This window comes from Odocoileus virginianus, chromosome 11, assembly GCF_023699985.2.
Source record: "Odocoileus virginianus isolate 20LAN1187 ecotype Illinois chromosome 11, Ovbor_1.2, whole genome shotgun sequence".
Classification (NCBI taxonomy): domain Eukaryota; kingdom Metazoa; phylum Chordata; class Mammalia; order Artiodactyla; family Cervidae; genus Odocoileus; species Odocoileus virginianus.
The window spans coordinates 47,153,972-47,174,634 of record NC_069684.1 but is presented as its reverse complement, the minus strand read 5'-3'; the positions used below and the strand labels follow the sequence as shown (position 1 = coordinate 47,174,634).

Below are 20,663 nucleotides of genomic sequence, written 5' to 3'. Positions count from 1 at the left end.
AATGTGATGGTATTTGAAGGTGGAGCCTTTGGGAGTTGATAAGTCATGAGGGTGGAGCCCTTGTAGATAGGATTAGTGCCCTTATAAAAGAGGCCCCAGAGAACTCTCCTGCTCATCCCACAATGTAAGGATGTATGGAGAAGATAGCTGTCTATGAATCAAGAAGCACTCCTCACCACACATTGTAACTGCCAGCTCCTTGATCTTCCAACCTTCAGAACTAAGACATAAATTTCTGTTGCCTATAAGACACCCAATCTGTGCTGTTTCACTAAGAGGGTACAAATGGACTAAGACACCTCCCAAAAGCTGGACCCAGCAGAGGTCTGCCCCAGCAATGGGCAACTGATGACTGCCAAGCCCACTTGAGGGTATTGAGGGTGACTTATAAGGAGGAGCTAGGGCTGTTCTAATCACTGCTTAGCTTCAGGAATCTGATGTCTTTAGAGACCCAGTGAAAGCAAAGCTCATGACTGCTTTGGGCCACTGTGGTGGCTGCTGCTTCACAGGATAACCACAAGGGCCTGAGAGCAGAGGCCCATTTGGCACACTTTCCTGCTTTCCCATTTCAGAGGCTTAAAGGGTGTTCCCTCATGGGGGCTGAGGCTGGCCAAGCCAGCAACCTGATATCACTATTAACAATGACAACAGAATAGTAAAAATAGCATTTACTGGACACTCACTACATCCGGGCTCTGCTCTAAGCACCTCATGTGTATCCAAGCAGTGAATCACAGCAACCGCATGAGGCATATTTTGATCTTGTTTTCATTTTATGGTTGAGCAGACTGAGGCCCAGAGAGGTGGAGTGACTTGCCCAAGGACACATTGCTAGTAAATAGTGGATAAAATGGCAGGGAGGACAAAGATATAACACCATACTGAGCAGAACATGAATTGTTTCCTAGGAAGAATCCAGGATGAATGTCCACCCAGGAAAGGGTCTATGAATGAGAGACTGAATTTTTAAGTCTCAGTTTCCTTGTCTGTAATGTGAAAATAGCAATACCCCCCTTTCCAATACCACTGGATTCCAGGGAGAGTTTGAGTGGGTTAATGTACATGAAACTTCTTGAAAACTGCAAATGTATTAATTCATTTACTATATTAGAGTTGTAACAGAATCAAAGCATGCTGAAGTGAGTGCAACTGTCAGAGTGAGCACATGAGCCCTGGAACCAAGTGTGAAATGTAAGCAAAGACTAGCAATAAAAAGATGGCTCCCTTTTCCGGAATAAATCTAAAACTCATTAATAGGCCACACTTAATTTAGGGTTTGCTTCGGAATTCTTATGACTTACAGAGATTTGCTTTTGAAAAGTCGTAGCTTAATTAAATTATTTGTAGGTCATTTATTAGACCCAATGTCAGGTTTAGATTAGTGAGCCCATTGGGTGGTAGAACACACAAGAAATGTAATGAAGAGAGAAACTATAGAACTTATTCATAAAGTACTTCATCTTTTCATGGTAAAACTCTTTGGGGAAACCACATACTCGGCTTGTTAATGAATGGAGCCTATAATATGTGCTAAGTGCTTATGGTGTAATATAGGCGCCTGTGTGAATATCACTACTTCCTACCCTCAGATGCCACATGGAGGAAATTAACAGGAGCTGCAAATGGCAGCCATCAGCACCCTGTCTTCAGGTTCTGCTCTAGGCTATTAGTTACCTGATTGTACATTGTTTTGTATAAATCTTGGGAAGTGCTGGAAATTTATCAGGAAGGTGCAGGTGTCTGATGCCAAAATGCAGGCAAAGTAGGCCACTGTACACCTATAACCTGGGTTACAGATGTCTACTACAAGATCCAGTGCACCAATTCATGGCAGATGAATTGCACCAGATGGTGTAAGTGGATCTTCTAGTAGACATCTGTTCTTACTGGGATGGGTTCCAGGAGCTTTGGTTAAGGAATCTTGGCACCCTGGGCCCCCAAGAAGCCTCCAAATTATACTCATAACTGAACAATGAAAATGGCCACAATTCTCCACCCCTCTCTATGTGTTTTCCCCTTGCAATGTGACTCTGCAGCTCCTCCAATCAGGAGGCAGAGCCTCTTCCCACCCCTCAAATTTTGACCAATCAAATTCAGCAAAAGGGACGATGTGTCAGTTCTGAGCCTAAGACCACAAGAGGCCTGCAAGCTTGGATCCTATCACTGCCATGACAGCAAGCCCAAGATAGTCTGCTGGTTGATAAGAGACAACATGGAAGACAGACCAAGTGAGCTGGCCAGTGCCACTCTGGACCAGCCTAAAGCTGGCCAACCCTCAAACATGTGATAGCATCCAGCCAAGATCAATGGAGTTCCTGACCCAAACCAGAGTTGATCTCTGACGAACAGGTGTGCCAAGCTGGGTATAGAGGAATGTTCAGCTGACCCACAGACTCATGAGTGATAATAAATTATTCCTGTTTTAATCTACTAGGTTTAGAGCAGTTTGTAATGCAGCAAGAGCTATCCCTAGCCTGACCCAGGCCACAGGACTGCATGACAGCCTCAATTTCTCTGCCTAGCACTCCAGGTCCTCACTAGGACTACCCTCTATGGAGCTGGAGAACCCTGCCTAATTCTAACCCAGCTCCTTGAAACACCTTTTCTCTTCTTATAGGCTCACACCCAGAAGCCCAGGCAGAGACACATTCCTCGTGGTCCACTGCAGATATCCAGGCAGAAGTGGGGTCCCAATGGACCAGTTGCCAGCACCTTGATGCAGCTGTTCCTGAAACTTCCAATTTGGCCTGCTCCCTTCCTGCTCCTGTTTGCCATCCACTGATTGGCTCACTCTTCCTTCTCTCCAAGAGTATGTTCTGCTGAAAGCCTGGCACAGCCTTCCCAAGGTATGACACCAACCATTCAAAACGACTGAACTAGTCAATGGGACTCAAACTGACTTGCAAGCGTTGTTGTGTGGACAGTGGAACAGACCCAACAGACTGCTCTGGAAGGCAGCTCTTGGGTCCTAGTGAAGAATTACAGATTCTTGAAACTAATCAATACTTCCCAAAACTGAGGAGGGGTTATACACACCTGAGAAGCATCTTGTGGAAAAACCGCATCAAAGGCAAACATCTTAGGAGGAACTTGGTTCCCTCTCTTTGGGAAGGCATTTAGACCTCCACATGTCAGGGGGTCATACAAGGTGATTTGCTTCTTCCGTGGGTCCACCTTTAAGAAAGAGCTGGATTCTGAGGTATCGCGAGCCAGCGTGGAACAGATTCGAAGCATGACTTTCACCTGTTAAGAAACAAAGGCAGGAAATGACAGGCATTAAGACACTTGGATACTTTATGATGGAGTACTTTTATGTCCTTTGGAGACACAAGTGTATATGGCAGTGTGGAACTGTCTCATGACAAATAATGATAAAATGCACAATGAATTAGCAACATAATCCTCAGCAGGTCATGGGAAAACTGACTTATTTATAATTACCAGGTAGAATATTTTGATACATCCGTTACTTTATTACAGAACTGGCACATCACACTCTTTGTCTTCCTATTAATATAAATAGAAAGTTAACTGTACCCAGGTGGCCCAATTACTTAGATGGAAAGGTAATCTGGATTGCCACACTTTGGGGGCTAGTATAGTTCCCTTGAAGCTCGCAGATCAATAAACCCTGGACATAAAAGTTAGCTCTGTAATTTACTCCTTGCCTCTTGCACATCAGGACTCTTAGAGACAAAAACCCACAGTTATTAGTGTCATCATTAAAGCCCTGTGAAAATGGCTTGTTTTTAATGACCAGCATTTGAAATGTGTTCCAAGGGGCAAAAGTGATAAAAGATTTGTTTGAAACATGTTATTTGGGATCCCATTAAGTGAGTGCATAGAAATGGTCATTTCAGTGGATGAAAGCACATCTCTGTGGGAAACAGGAGGCAGCACTCCTTTAACCCGCCTCTTAAGTCATCGAACGTGGACATTTCTAGTGCTCAGTCCAGCCGAGCCCCACCCCAGGGCTGAGCAGGGCACTTGTGGGAATGGACTGCTTGCCCTGGACTCTTTGAGTTGAGCAGAAGTCAAGCTGAAGCCTCACGCACAGTTCTGGAGGCTCAAGTCCTGAGGAAATGGCAGCATTTCCTCCCTTACCAGCTATTTGTTACCGTGGAGCTAGTTCAGTCCAAACGTGTGAGCACCTAACCTAGGAGCCAGGCACTGGGGCTGCAAAGACCATAATACGGTCTTCTTTGCAAAGACTAGCAGGGCAGACAGACACAAAGACAGGGGATTTTTTTAACACAAGGAGGCAAATTCTGATGTTACAAACAGGGTTACTTTTATTATTTAAATTTATATATTTATTTAATTGGCTGTGTTGTATGGAATGTGGGATCTTCATTCCCCGACCAGGGATCGAACCCACGCCCCTTGCATTGGCTTTGTTGCAATTGGAAGCTTAGAGTCTTAACTACTGCTGGATCATCAGGGAAGTCCCACAACAGGATTATTTTTGAACTCCTCTCTACATCATGCCCTCTTCATCTAATCAATGTTCAGACCTGATGAAATCTCAATCATCAATTTTGGGGAAAAGGACTGTAAAATTTTACATCAAAGATTTCAAGCATACAGAAACGCTCAGAGAATACTCTCCACTGTGCCTAGAGAGTGAGGACATCCTCCTGCTTATCTCAGCCTGTCTGCTGAGGCATAGGAACTCATCTGCAGTGAGCAAAGCTGAAACGTCAAGAACTCCGAGGGCACTCGACTCATCGGATGTCCTGCATCCTGTCCTGGCTGGGCTTGTTCTTATCACTTAAGAATAGTACTCTAGTGCGGATCCAGAGGCTGTGTTCATAGTGGAAGAGGGCAAGGCTGGGATGAAGCTGACCTCTCACAGTCAAATCTCTGTTCTCCCACTGAGGTCATATAATTTTGCTGCTCTTGTTTAGTCACTAAGATGACTCTGCAACCCCATGGACTGCAGTAAACCAGGCTTCTCTGTTCTCCACAATGTCCCAGAGTTTGCTCAGATTCATGTTCATTGAGTTGGTGATGCTACCTAACCCTCTCATCCTCTGCCACCCTCTTCTCCTTTTGCCTTCAGTCTTTCCCAGCATCAGGGTCTTTTCCAATGAGTCACCTGAGCATGAAGATTGAGCGCTTTCAAATTGTGGTGCTGGAGAAGACTCTTGAGCATCCCTTGGACAGCAAGGAGATCAAATCAGTCAATCCTAAAGGTAATCAACCCTGAATATTCATTGGAAGGACTGATGCTGAAGCTCCAATGCTTTGCTACCTGATGGGAAGAGTCAACTCACTGGGAGGTCATGTAATGGTACCCGCCTTTTGCTGAGGGTCTGTGGTATGCTAAGACTGTGCTATTGCCAATGGTATCTTACTTAACCCTCTCAATAGGCCTGTGCATAGGTGGACTTGTCCAAATTTTATAGATGAGAAAACAGATGTTACAGAACTTGCGGGTGGTATGGCTGAGCTCTGATCCCACCTCTGTCTGACTCTAAAACCCTGGAAAGTTGGCTGAGCTCTGATCCCACCTCTGTCTGACTCTAAAACCCTGGAAAGTATCCAATCCTTACTTTTTTTCCATTATGCCAACTACTGCCTCCCAAACACAGTCAAACCTCTCAGAGCCTCAGTTTTCTCAACTGCATATTAGGAATAACAACGCCTATCTCATGGAACTGTTGTGAGAATGAAGTGAATTGACATGTGAAGTACTGAGCACAGAGTAGGGGCCTGATTCCTGTTTCTCCTCCTCCTTCCTCTTCTCCTCCTCCTCATCCCCCCCACCTCTTCTGCCTCCCCTCCCCCTCCTGCCTGTACTTGCCCCCCTCTGAATCACAATATTCTAGCATTTTCCAACCACAGTGTGAATGATAAGGTTTTAGAACACTTTGTCCTGGACTCAAAAAGGATGCCACGGGGGAATCACTGCAGATGGAGCTGGGTATGAAGTGCTGGGCCTTACAAGGCTCCCATCAGTAAAACACCATCTAGTCTCATACATAGTCAACGTGTATATGACAATAACCATCACGTCTGTCTACATTCCATTCTGGCAATTTTCTTGTTCACCGTGAATGTCTCCAATCTTATTTCAGTTCCACTCAGGTCTACAGATTTGCCCCACTTACACAGCAGGTGTGCTAAGAGCACGTATTCAAATTGCAACTTTCGGTAGGTGCCTGGTGCCTCTGGGCTTTCTGTCAGACAACCTCCTAACCCAGCCCCTGAATGCTACAAGTCAGGGATGTTGCAACCTCAGGCAGAACTGATGGAGTCACATGGCCCACTGCTTTTCTATTTCACAATTTCACATGCAATTTCTGGGTAACTAGAGGTGCTGAATGTAAAATATCAGCTAACCCGGGCAAGGGCCCACAAGGAGAAGCAGGAGAGAAGGGACTGGATCGGCAAGTCATTTGTTCAGGGGGAAGGCTTCTGAATTTTAATGAAGTTCCAGGCCTGCAATTCAATTTTTCCAGACAAGCTGCAGATCTCAGCCGCTGATCTGACCAAGGAGATCCACAGCTCTTTAAAAACCCACTGAATTCTGGGCTGAGGTAAGTGCCACCCTCCATTCTCTTCTTTGCAATTCATTTAAATAAATGGATATATAATTTTTTCACTCTTAAAGGAAGGAAATTGGGTTTCTCTGCTTCGTTTCTTTGTGTCATTATTCCTTGAGCCCAGCATTCCACTTGCTGCTAATCCTCTGTAATTAAAGCGCTTAGGAGATATCACTTGTGATCAAGAAAGTCCCCCGACTTCTTGCCAGGAGTTTGTGCTTTTGTTGCAAACACTGGTAGGTTCTTGGCAACATCTCCAACGACCCTCCTTCTCGCCACTGCCCTGGGAAGAGGGTCCCCACAGGTATCGACATGCACAGGCTTCTCCCCAGCTCTCAGGGTCAAGGGGACTATTTTAGGCCCAGCAACTGAGGATCTAGAAAGGCCCTGAGTTGGGGAATGCCAGCCTGTGCCCTGACTCCCTGAGAGGAGCTGAGCCCCTCACCTACCAAAGCGCTCCCTGGTAGAGACTCCACTTGGCCTCATTCATTGAAGTTTTCAGTGGCTGGCGCAGGATAGCTGTTGCTCCCAACAGCATGTATCTTGCCATCCTGCTCATTAATCATGCCAGCGCCTCCTCCTGGATGGCCTGGCGGGACTAATGGAGAGGCAGATTTGTGAGACTCACAGAGCCTCGACCCTGAACTGAACAGACTCTCCATCAATGTGAAGCAGCGCCGACTGCCTCAGCCTTCCGGGGAGCCCACGACAGGCAGCCCCACAGTGCTCACTGCTCCACCCACGGGATCACCCAGACCCCCGCTGACACGGAGCCTGAGGACCAGGAAGGCTCCTCACCGCCTGTGTCTCCACCCGCAAGCTGTCTGGTCACAGGCTCTCCTCAGACTATACGGCTCAGGAGGGCTGGGGGCCAATGTGGGATTCAATGAGGGATTCAAAGGGTCCCTCATCAGTCAGAGAAAGACTACAGGCAATGGTGAGGTGGTGGGATGTGGAGAGGGCATAGCAGTGCTTCACAGGTGTGACTTTGTTTCAGCTCCTTTGGGGAGCCTGACAATGAAGGCTCTGGACCAACACACGTGTAACAGGGATCAGTCCCTGGCTAGTGTCTCGGCCCTAGTCAGTGCAATGAGAGTGTGCTGGCAAGGATAAATAGTTTTCCCTACAAGGTTAGAAACGGCAGAGTAAATTAACTACCACCATCTTTCAGCTGCTTTCTATTTCTATACTTTGGTTCTTTATTCTGGTGTCTAAGTTCACAGGGTTTCAAGAATCAGCTCAATAGAAGCTGGTCATGGTGAAGTCAGATCAACCTAACCATGAACACCATGTGGCATCATTTCTGTCTCAATTCCAGCATTATCAGAATTATCTTCACCTTCCACATATATTCTTAAGTTCCTAAAACCCGTCTGGAAATGGTTCTCCAAGGCAAGCAGAGTCACGTAAGATGGGTGCATCAGAATGCACCAACCAGAGCATGGCGGGGCGAGGAGAGCAGGTGAGACCATCAGAGGGGATTTTAGACCCAAAGGGGCCATCTCCTGAGACAGAACCTCCAAACTGCAGAGCCAGGAGCACTGACCACTCCAGCCCAGGGTCGATTTCCGTCCCAGAGGCACGCAGTGATGCTAGGACGGACCGTGATGAAGGTAAACCATGGAAATATTCATCTTGCCGTCTCTTATGGGTGACTTTCTCAGCTCAGATGAAAGAGAGAGAGAGAGGCCTGGATCAGAGAGTGAGTTGACATCCAGCCCTGCCTGATCGAGCCGATGGGAAGGCAGGAAGCATTGCTGGGCTGCCCGCAGCACACCAGGAAGCCTTGCCTGGTTTCTATGTATGTCTGGATGGGATTCGGCTCTTGAGGAAAAAATATGGGAGAATAACAACAGGCTCTATCATATCTGAAGTACATCTCCATTCTTACAGGTTCTAGGTGTGATGGGCACTGACTGCAGTGAACTAGGAGCCAGGGGACTGGGTTCTTAGGCAAACATCACCACCATGGTGCAGCTGTTCATCTAAGGTATGACGGGGCTGGGCGTGGGAAGGGTGGCTTGGCTTCCTTATCCCTAATGTGGGTTTGTTGTGTCACCTCCCTTGCAGGACAGGTGTGAAGAGATTAAAAAACAACAACAACAACAAAGACAAACTCTAGAATGGCATACAAATGTGAAATATCATTCTTTGAAGAAAAAAAGGAGAAAAAAAGGAATGGATTTGCATTCTTCAAACTAATTAGTACAAAATAGACTTTCTGCATCAAATTAATGGCATTAGAAGCCCTTCTCCTAGGCTTAATTTTAAAAATTAAAGCAAAAACGTATTTAATGAATACACACAATGACAAGAGAGACAAGAATAAAATATCCTCCTTCTTCTTCCCCCTCAAATTAAATTAAGGCATATACAGTCGGCTTATGTCTTCTATAAAGGTGAGTAATCCATGTAAAATTGGATCTGAGGCTCTAAAAGCTAAATGAGCTCTTTCTCTTATTTTATTCCTTTCTTTTCTGTCTTGATCACACATGATAATATGCTCACAATGTCTACTTATGGTACATTAGCCACTTCAGGAAAATTCTCCAGCCATTCTAAGTAAGATGATTGAAGAGACAGGCACCTTAAACACTATATATTTCTCAAAGTGTATTCTTCTCAACACACTCACTTTTCTGTTCCACCAAGAAATTGAGCAATCTTCCATATTCTTCTATGCTTTGGACACTCTGTCAAATCTATTATAAAAGATTTTGATGAAGTACCAATTTCTAAAACACATTGCAAGGGATTAAGGGTGTGATTTTCCAGCCATTATTTAAAGAGTGCTTTCCTACTTAGATGGAGAAGGAAATGGCAACCCATTCCAGTATTTTTGCCGGGAGAATCCCATGGACAGAGGGGCCTGGCGGCTGCAGTCCATAGGGTTGCAAAGAGTTGGACACGGCTGAGTGACTAACACCACTTCCTACTTAGAGCATAATGGAAGATTCTATTGCTAATCCACCACTGGCCCACCGAAACCCACAAGGATGACTTTCCTTCCCCCTTTTGAGTTACCAAATGTGCCTGATAGGAGAGAGAGGCAAAGATGTTTTGTAAAGAAGCAAATTAAAATTGGGTTTTAGAACAGGAGAAGGTTTAGACATTTTTTTCTGATAAAATTTCTAGAAATATCTGAAATTACCTTTAAAAAAATTAATTATTTTTGGCTGCTCTGGGTCCTTGCTGAGTGGGGGCTACTAGTTGTTGCAGTGCATAGGCTTCTCATTTCACGGGCTTCTCCTGTTGTGGAGCATGGGCTCTAGGTCGAGCAGGCTTCAGTAGCGGTGGTGCACAGGCTTAGCTGCCCTGTGGCATGTGGGATCTTCTCAGACCAGGGATCAAACCCACGTCCCCTGCATTGGCAGGCAGATTCTTAACCACTGGACTGTCACGGAAGTCCCTCCAGGAGTTTTTAAGGTGACCATGGAATCATATGCCAAATAGTAATAACCTTGGAGGTCTCAAATAACTCTGATGCTAGGATGTCCAGGGAGAACCAAACAGGTTCCCTACATTTACAGACGGGGCTTTTAAACACTAGATTACCAAGTCATTATTTCATCTATACATAGTTCCTGTTACAGAATCACAGAGTCACATTGAAGGGCCTCCAGAGATTCCAGGCAGTTTAGTTGTTAGTTACAGATCAAAACTGGATTAAATGTCTTTGCATAAAACCACAGTAGTAGTCCTCCATGACATATTCACAGGCCAGGAGGCTCTCTGCCTGGAGGAGGTCCAGGGCAATAGGATCCAGGGCTGAGCCTGAGGGGTGGAGGGCAGACTTCAGAAGGCTGAGGGTGCTCCAGGCCTGTTTTGAGGCAGTGTCTCCTCTGTGTTGACAAAATCAATCACCCGGTCCGTCATCCATCTACATCACCACCATAACTTCTTTTACAAACTTTCATCTACAAAGGACTATCTCATTTCCATTTGGTGCCTCACAACAGCTTTGTTAAGTTAGTTTATTACAGTTATTACAGCCATCATCCATACTGTAAGGCCCAAGAGACTGAGGTGCAGGGTATTCAAGTGACTTGTCCAAAGCCAGTTGCCTGGCAAAGGTGAGAAGCCCGTGGGCCCGACCAGCTCCTCCTACAGTGAGTGTCCTGGGTTGGAACCAGAGAAGGAGCCCTGTCCCCCCACTGAAGCCAGTGGGGCTTGAACGTGTCCCACGTTGGGCTGGGCCCACACTGAACTACATTTACAGAGATGGGGGCACTGTCGCTGTACTGGGGGCGGCTGGCTTCTCAGAGGTGCCTATGGCTGTTGTTTAGTCCGTCCTGTCTGACTCTTTTGCAATTCCATGGACTGTAACCCACCAGACTCCTCTGTCCATGGGATTTCTCAGGCAAGAATACTGAAGTGGGTTGCCATTTCCTTATCCAGGGAATCTTCCCGACCCAGGGATCAAAGCCATGACTCCTGCATTGGCAGGCAGATTCTTTACCACTTAGCCATCAGGGGCAGCCTAAGCTCAGATGGTGCCAGACAGCAAACAACGAGCAGCAATGCCATCAGAGAGGAAAGATTTACATTATTAAAAGCCAGGCTGGGAAGAGAGACAGGTGGTGGTATGTTAGAGCTAAGTGTGGAACACGTGTGAGACCAGAAAGTAGGGCAGTAAGAGGTGCTCAGGGAGCAGGGCGGGGGGGATCCCCGATGCCCTCCATCACTAGCATCTGTCACCAGGCAGCTAGCAGGGGACTGCAGGACTGGAGGGAGGGAGAACAAAGCGCAGGGAAAAGGCCTTCCCATGAAGCTCATGACTGGGCAGTCCCTGGGACCAGGGCCCCTCCCACCAACCAGCAGGCTGAGAAAAGCCTGGCCAGGCTTCAAGGAAGGAGACAGGCACGTTTCAGGGGCTGGTCCATCAGCAAGGATGGTGGCTCTGACAGCCGCCTGTTAACAGACTCCATCTCTTAGCTCAGTGTTAGGATACTTATTTGAAATGGATGAGCTGTTTAGAGATACATCCTAAGACAAAGGTATTCTCAGGTCTGAAGGAAAGTGGGATGTGGGATTTTCTCTCCAACATTCAGAATGCTCACTGTCCGCAGGTCCTCCCTCTGACCACGTGTAGCATAGCCCGGAGCTTGGGCACACAAGCTCTGGAGACCCGGTGCCTGGGTTTGAGTTCTGGTTGTACCTTTTACTAATGCATTTCTGTGGACGAGACTTCATCTTCTGCACGCCACATCTAGAAAAATCATGAACTCTGAAGTCAGAATGTCCTGGCTTCTACAAGCGGTGTGACTATCAATATATTTTAACAGTTTCCTCATGAATAAAATGGAGATAATCATCCCAATCTAGAGGGATTTACAGGATTATGAAGCAAAATATCATGCTAAGTGGGATTCCCAGATGGCACTAGTGATAAAAGGACCTGCCTGCCAATGCAGAAGATGTAAGAGGTTCCATCCCTGGGATGGGAAGATCCCCTAGAGGAGGGCATGGCAACCCAGGCCAGTATTCTTGCCAGGAGAATCCCATGTACAGAGGAGCATGGCAGGCTACAGTTCATAGGGTTGCTAAGAGTTGGACACAATTGAAGCGACTTAGCATGCACACACATGCTAAATACTTAGCACAAACTAGGTCTTCAATAAATAATAGTGAGCATTGCACTTAGCCCTCATTCATGGTACTGCTGTACAAGCTGGTGTCCTAGAGAGCAGATGATTTCCGCTCTCCCTGTAAACACCTTAGACCACGAATTCAGGAGATCTAGTCACTAGATTCTTAATAGTTTTTACTTGTAGGAGAGATCTAAAGAGAGAAAATGTTACATCAATATACAATACAGAACTCCATGCTTATCCAAGGCTGCCCAATCTGCATAGATGCTAGGTTAGCTCATGTCTTCCAACTGCCACCCATTCTCTCTGTTGCCTGATTTTTTATAAATCCTGGGTAAGTGACAATTGGAGATTTTTCTGAATATTGAGTAGGAAAACCACTGTGGTTAGTTTCTGGTGACTGTGGTTATTTTATCTTGGAAATATCCATTCAACAGATAAAACAGCATGGAAGACATTTTCTTTTTTCTTTTTTTTCTCTTTTTTTTTTCCATTTATTTTTATTAGTTGGAGGCTAATTACTTTACATCATTACAGTAGTTTTTGTCATACATTGAAATGAATTAGCCATGGATTTACATGTATTCCCCATCCCAGTCCCCCCTCCCACCTCCCTCTCCACCCGATCCCTCTGGGTCTTCCCAGTGCACCAGGCCCGAGCACTTGTCTCATGTACCCAACCTGGGCTGGTGATCTGTTTCACCCTAGATAATATACATGTTTCAATGCTGTTCTCTTGAAACATCCCACCCTTGCCTTCTCCCAGAGTCCACAAGTCTGTTCTATACATCTGAGTCTCTTTTTCTGTTTTGCATATAGGGTTATCGTTACCATCTTTCTAAAGTCCATATATATGTGTTAGTATACTGTAATGGTCTTTATCTTTCTGGCTTACTTCGCTCTGTATAATGGGCTCCAGTTTCATCCATCTCATTAGAACTGATTCAAATGAATTCTTTTTAATGGCTGAGTAATATTCCATGGTGTATATGTACCACAGCTTCCTCATCCATTCGTCTGCTGATGGGCATCTGGGTTGCTTCCATGTCCTGGCTATTATAAACAGTGCTGCAATGAACATTGGGGTGCACGTGTCTCTTTCAGATCTGGTTTCCTTGGTGTGTATGCCCAGAAGTGGGATTGCTGGGTCATATGGCAGTTCTATTTCCAGCATTTTAAGAAATCTCCACACTGTTTTCCATAGTGGCTGTACTAATTTGCATTCCCACCAACAGTGTAAGAGGGTTCCCTTTTCTCCACACCCTCTCCAGCATTTATTGCTTGTAGACTTTTGGATAGCAGCCATCCTGACTGGCGTATAATGGTACCTCATTGTGGTTTTGATTTGCATTTCTCTGATAATGAGTGATGTTGAGCATCTTTTCATGTGTTTGTTAGCCATCTGTATGTCTTCCTTGGAGAAATGTCTGTTGAGTTCTTTGGCCCATTTTTTGATTGGGTCATTTATTTTTCTGGAGTTGAGCTGGAGGAGTTGTTTGTATATTTTTGAGATTAATCCTTTGTCTGTTGCTTCGTTTGCTATTATTTTCTCCCAATCTGAGGGCTGTGGAAGACATTTTCAAGAAAAGCAGTAGTGAAAGTGAAAGCTGTTCAGTCATGTCCAACTCTTTGCGACCCCATGGACTTAGTCCATGGAATTCTCCAGGCCGAAATACTGGAGTGGGTAGCCTTTTTCTTCTCCAGGGGATCTTCCCAACTCAGGGATCGAATCCAGGTCTCCCACATTGCAGGCAGATTCTTTGCTAGCAGAGCCACAAGGGAAGCCCAAGAATACTGGAGCGGGTGACCTATTCCTCCTCTAGCGGATCTTCCCGACCCAGGAATCGAAGCAGGGTCACCTGCATCACAGGCGGATTCTTTACCAACTGAGCTAAAGCAGTAGTGGGAACTCCTTAAATCAGAATTCTTTCAAAGGGACTCAGTTTGGATTTGGGAACTTATTGGGGTTACCTGGTGGCTCAGATGGTAAAGAATCTGCCTGCAGTGCAGGAGACCCAGGTTCAATCCCTGGGTCAGGAAGATCCCCTGGAGAAGGGAATGGCAACCCACTCCAATATTCTTGCCTGGAGAATTCCATGGACAGAGGAGCCTCGCAGGCTATAGTCCATGGGGTCGCAAAGAACTCGGACACGACTGAATGACTCTCAGTATTTATAGAAGGCCCATTTACCGCTCAAGCTAGCTCATGGGTTCTGACTGGAGAGGTAACTAACAGATCTGTCTTTAAATAGTGAGCATTCAAGAAATGCTGTGTCTGCTGGTGCTGGCTGTCATCAAAGGTGCTGTTCAGCTTGGCCACCAACAGGGCCAAGGGAAAGCTGTTTTTCTTTTCTGCAGCCCAGTTTATCATAAATATGAAGACTTCAGCTTGCTAACCTGACACTTGATTTAGTGTCTTCTGCACCTCACTGCCGGATTCTCCGTGGTCTCAGGAATTTCAATATCCCACTGTTTCTGGCCTTTGACCTAGATAAATAAACATCCGAACTCTGAAAATAAGTTAAGTGACCCTGTCAGGGGACTGTCCAGAAATACTAGCTACCAGGTCCACCATGGAATTCAGTACAGCACCATAATAAACAGTGTAGTTCTCTAAATCAAAAAGGCAACAGCCATGATCATCTAATTATTAGCTGTGTATTTCTCTGGTATTCATCACTTCCATCCATTTTCTTCATAAAACTGTGAGTTAGGAACACTGTCCGTGCTGCTCCCAAGTTCTATTAAATATGTGCCTCTCTCATGGGTTGATCATTTTGTTCCTGGCAACACCTCATATGAATGAGGCCTGGGTAGAATCTAGCAGTGTCAGCATTAGCCTGAGTTTTCAGTGCTTCCTGGGGCCAGACGTTAGGTAAGCCAGTACAGAACCCCCTCATGCTAAGCACTGAGGTTTTTCCAGGCCCACATGCTTGGTGTTGGGAGAGAAAGCATCCTGAGGAGGTGGGATTTGATGCAAGGTTGGGGAGTCCACTCCTGGACAAGCCATGGGGGCGCACACTCCAGGATGAGGCTGTTTCTCCAACTGGAACTCTGCACCTTTAGTTCCAGGAAAAAGAAGAAGGAGATTCTTGTCCTAGTGACGAAAAGCACCTGGGGGATCTTTAGGGCCAAGAGGATGAAATCTGGAACAGTCTTAGCTAACATTTAGGGTAAATAAACAGTTCACCAAAAACTGATGCACCCAATGGATCAGCATGCCCAACTCCACATTCTCATGATCTACTCAGACTAAAAGAGGTGGGAAGAAGGAGGAAGGAAGGGGGAGGAAGACATCAACCCAAATCTCAAATCCCTGGGCCCTTCCTTCATAAGTCTTAGAGACTTTCATTTTCATTCAATGAAAAAAGATGAGGAAAGTTCAATACCAGCAACTCTAACCACAATTACTCCAATGCTTTCACTGTCAGTTCCTCCAAAATGCCTCCCTATTTGAGAACGCCTCCCTCTAATTCCACTAAACACGCATGGAACACAGAGTATGCACAGAGCCCTGGTACGTCAGCTGGTAAAGAATCCACCTGCAATGCGGGAGACCCTGGTTCGATTCCTGAATCAGGAAGATCTGCTGGAGGAGGGAGAGGCTACCCACTCCAGTATTCTTGGGCTTCCCTTGCGGCCTCAGCTGGTAAAGAATCTGCCTGCAATGTGGGAGACCTGGGTTCAATCCCTGGGTTGGGACGATCCCTGGAGAAGGGAACAGCTACCCACTCCAGTATTCTAGCCTGGAGAATTCCATGGACTACAGTAGTCCATGGGGTCGCAAAGAGTCAGACATGACTGAATGACTTTCACTTTCATTTTCCTAACTATTTGAGAGTGCCTCTCTCCAATTCCACTAAACACACATGAAAAACACAATGTGCATAGAGCCCCGGCCAGGGCTGGGCAAGGGAGGCGCGGGAGAAGGTTGGGGGGAGTGGTAAAGAAAGTCAGACCTACAATAACAGAAAAGGGAGAAGGTGGCATTTCCATTTCAGATCACTTTATTTTCACGTTTTAGGCTTAGAACCAAAGCAACTTTAATTCTCGGCATAGCTCCAAAGAGCCCGAAGTTCAAAGCTGCCTGCTGGTTGGAAGAACTAGATGGGATCTGATAAACCTGGGCAGCCCCCGAGGTGAAGGGCATGCTGATAAGAGGCAGGGATGAGTGAAGCCCAGTGGGGAGGAAAGGAGCAAATGCTAATGAAAAGCTCGGTCACCTCTTGCCAGAGGCAAACCGCTGGCCGCCTCCAATTTCCTTCACCGACTGGATCTTCGCAGGGAGGCCCTCGCTGGCAGCAAGACACACGTTCAAAGCAGAAGGGTGAATTCTAATATGGAGGATTATTTGGAAGACATGTATCCTCTTTATTTTCTTAAAATGTGTGTGTGAAGAATCAGATCGAGTTGAGGGAGAGAACTGCCAAATTAATGTGAGATTTACCTAACTGCAGTCTTCTCCTGTGTGCTTATGGTAAGAACTGAGAAAGAAAGACTGTTAAATTAAGGTAGAGACTCATAATTCAGGGGCTTCCCCAGTGGCTTAGCAGTAAACAATCTGACTGCAATGCAGGAGACAAAGTTTCAATCCCTGGGTAGGGAAGATCACCTGGAGAAGGGAATGGCAACCCAGTCCAGTATTCTTGCCTGGAGAATTCCGTGGCCTGAGGAGCCTGGTGGGCTACAGCCCATTGGGTAGGACATGACTGAAGTGACTGAGCACGCATGCATGCACCCATAATCCAACAAGGATAATCCTCTTTGCCTGGAAGGCTGGGGCTAGGGAGAGGAACCTGGGAGGGGGGATTCTCCCAGTAGCTGAGAGGCTTCTGAAACCTTTAATGAAAGGTGCTTGATCAATAAGGTGTACTGCCGCGTTTGAGAATTTAAAAGCCCTCCTAGCATGCTGTGTCTGAAGCAAATGTCAGAAACATTTATCATGTGTTGGGATGGATGGCATGCAGCTCCAGCTTGCCAAACTGTGAGAGCAAACTTTGCTTAGGTCCCACACAAATACCCTTGACAGGCCCTTTTATATCACAGGGAATCCGCTTTCCTCAAAGATCAGAATGCATGAGGAGGCTTGATCATGGCTCCACAGAATGGAGACCACCACCGGGCTCCAGTACTGGGCAGTGTCCCCATCATGGAACGTTGTTCCTGGGCTCCAGCTTATATATGAATGTTTTCTCTTGCCTTCCAGGTGAACCCATGAATTGCCCTCCTTGTCTTTTCAAAGTGCCTGAGGGGCTGTCCTCTCATCAGACCATGGTACCCAGTTCAGATGTTTAGACTTAGAAACCTCAGGCTAGAAGAAACTTGCCCAAGGGATGTGGATTGACAAACAATGGCCAGTGACTCTCCCAGACTCCTAGCCACTCCCTCAACTAGTTGAGTGGCTAAACACGCAGAGCAGGAATCAAGAAACCATCCATTCATTCCTTCAGCATCTGCAGAGCATGTCTCAGTCTGAGCCAGGGTACCATGCCAGGCTCTGTGGTTACAGAGAACTTAACGAGCAGATGCTGTCTTCAAGGAACTTAGTGTATCAGGTGAGATAAAAAGTGTAACAAATAGTACAAAAGAACTCTATACTGGGGTACAGTGAGGGTCCAGGTGGTAGGGGACATTTCCACTAGGGGAGTGGGGCTAGGGAAGGTTTCAGGAAGATGATGATCAGTGAGAAGAGTCAGGGTCGGCCAGGCACCTAAGGCAGGGCACAGGTATCTGGGCAGAGTAAGCAGGTAGGCAGAAGCTAACTGGGGTCTGGGAACCTGCAAGTAGCCATGGAGCCTTGAGTCAAGTTTCTCAGCCTCTCTGCACCTCAGTTTCCTGATCTACAAAATGGAGGGGGAAATAATGCCTACACCTCATGGAGGTTGATAAGAGGATTACCTGAGCTGATGCACGTGAAACTCTCAGCAAAGAGCTTGGCACAGGGCAAGGACTCAATGAGTATTGCTTTATGACTTTACTCTGACATTCCTTAGGGTGGGCTGGGTGGAGGAGGGGTAAGAAATTAGACTGGAAAAGTAAGTGGATGTCAGACTGTGCAGAGACTTGCCTTTCAAATTAAAAACTCTGTACTTAATTTGGAAAATGGGGAGACATTAAACCAGTGGTCCCCAACCTTTTTGGCACCAGGGACTAGTTTCATGGAAGATAATTTTCTTCATGAGCTGGTAGGGCAGATGGTTGGGGGATGATTCAAGCAAATTACATTTGTGGTGCACTTGATTTCTATTATTATTACATCAGGTGCTTCCCAAGTAGCTCACTAGTAAAAAACCTGCCAGCCAATGCAGGAGATGCGGGTTCGATTCCTGGGTCGGGAAGATCCCCCGGAGAAGGGAAATGATAACCCACTCCAGTATTCTTGCTGGGAAATCCCATGGACAGAAGACCCTGGCAGGCTAGAGTCCATGGGGCTATAAAAGAATGAGACACAATGAGTGACTCAACAACAACACCTCAGAGCATCAGGCATTAGATCCCAGAGGTTGAGGACCCCTGAATTAAAGGACAAGGAAGGAAAGTAACTGGGAGGTTCCCATCATTCTGCAATAGAGCAGCTTTGGGGTCACAATTTCTCCATCCATAAACACCAGTGCTAACAATACCACCAACTTTCTTTCAACTTGGGCTGTTACAGAGTTAAGGATGAGAGTGTGTGTGCAACTAGCACTCTCATAGCATGGCATTTTAGATATGCTGAGTCAATGAGTCTACTGTGGGACTTGTGTAGCTGACAACGGTGCAGAGTTAGGAGTCTGCTGTATGCAAGTGAACTTGGTACTAAAAGCAGCCACGTGGCCTGACAAGGCGAATAATGAGCCAGTCAACCAACAAATAAATATTTATTAAAACGCCAATGAGCAAGTCACACTCTTTACCTAGGAAAGCAAAGTATGCCAAAACCTTTTCATTCAAGGAAAGAGCAAGACAGATCTGCTTCAGAACTCTCAAGAACAGAACACTTGTACGGTAGCTACACATAAATCCACAGGACTAGACTGCTCCTAACCGTGGAACAAACTATGCCGGTGGTAGTCGGGGTGCCACCTGACAGAGGAACATCTCTTTTCTCCCTAGTGGAGGAGAATTCACAGTCCTGGCTCCTCTACCCTGGGGATCATGTATTGTTGTTGTTCAGTCACTAAGTTGTGTCTGACTCTTTGTGACCCTATGAACTGCAGCACGCTAGGCTTCCCTGTCATTCACTGTCTCCCAGAGTTTGCGCAAACTCAGGTCCATTGAGTCAGTGAAGACATCCAACCATCTCATCCTCTTGCCCTCAGTCTCTCCCAGCATCAGGGTCTTTTCCCTGGTCAAGAAGATGCGAGCTCGCATGCCTCAGGGTGACTAAGCCTGTGCTCTAGAGCCTGGGAGCCATGACTCCTGAAGCCCAATCGCCCTAGAGCCTGTGCTCTGCAACAAGAGAAGCCGCCACAATGAGAAGCCCCCTCGTAGCAACTAAATAGTAGCCCCTGCTCACCGCAACTAGAGAAAGCCCACAGGCAGCAATGAAGACCCAGCGCAGCCAAAAATAAGTGTTAAAAGGTTATGCTCATCAGGAAATCGACATTAAAGGAAGTCAGCAATTGTTCCGAGACCATTTGTCCTCCTGGAGAACATGGTCCTGGCTCTGCAAGGTGTGTGACTCTATGGGCACGAGTGCGGACAAATGGGCATATTTGAGATTAATGTTTAACACTTTCACTGAACAATTCCCAGCATCAATAAGCATGCGTGGTTGGGTAGAACGGCCAATATTTATTTCACGTGGAAAACAGTTATTAAAACCAGGAGATTTGGGATCGTTTCACCAGGGAAGGATCCTTTGCTCTGGGCCATCATTCCAGAACAATGCCTGAATTTAATGGAAGTGTTTCAGAATAAACCACTCACTAGAAACATGTAACACTCACTGGGTAAGGCAGAGGAAATGCAAATGTTGCTTTGTTGGGCAGTCGAAAGCCGGCACCTTTCTGGCCAGTTTGTCCAGCTTTGACACACCAAACGTGAGGATGATGATATAACCCAGATCCAACTTGCATCCCATTTAGGTACCAGAAAATCGTATTATGATACTGTCTACCTGTAACACAGGCCAGATGGCAAAGGGCCCTCGAGCAACATGAGAGAAAGCTCTGATGAACTCTACTCAGAATGAACTGATTTAATAAACTCTCATGCATGACAAAAAACATTCATCTATAAAAACGGAGGAAACAAGACTATGACGAATTTCCCCCAGAAGATTGAGTCTGGGATAGAGGTGTCTGGGTGGGGTCATGAGAGTGGCAGCTAAGGAGAGACCTGCAGCTGGGCTGGCCGAGTCCAGGGGTTGGTACTCAGATCGGGCAGTTACCCACAGCAGTTATGCTCCAGGCAAAAAAAAATATTCATCTTCCCATTTGTAAGACTATGGGTGCCTTGAAGGAGAGCCTGAATCTTATTCATCTTCACATTCCCAATATCACTGATGGTGTCTTTCACCCACTTGGAGCTCGGTTCTACA

General features: G+C 46.3%; 1 protein-coding gene across 1 annotated transcript in view; it reads right to left on the bottom strand.

The window, feature by feature from the left end:
• Positions 1–20,663, bottom strand: part of KIF26B (kinesin family member 26B) — a 505,242-nt gene that overhangs the window by 90,728 nt on the left and 393,851 nt on the right. Inside the window, 1 exon segment of the mRNA XM_020915263.2 lies at positions 3,037–3,243. Coding sequence (XP_020770922.2) covers positions 3,037–3,243 — 207 coding nt within the window.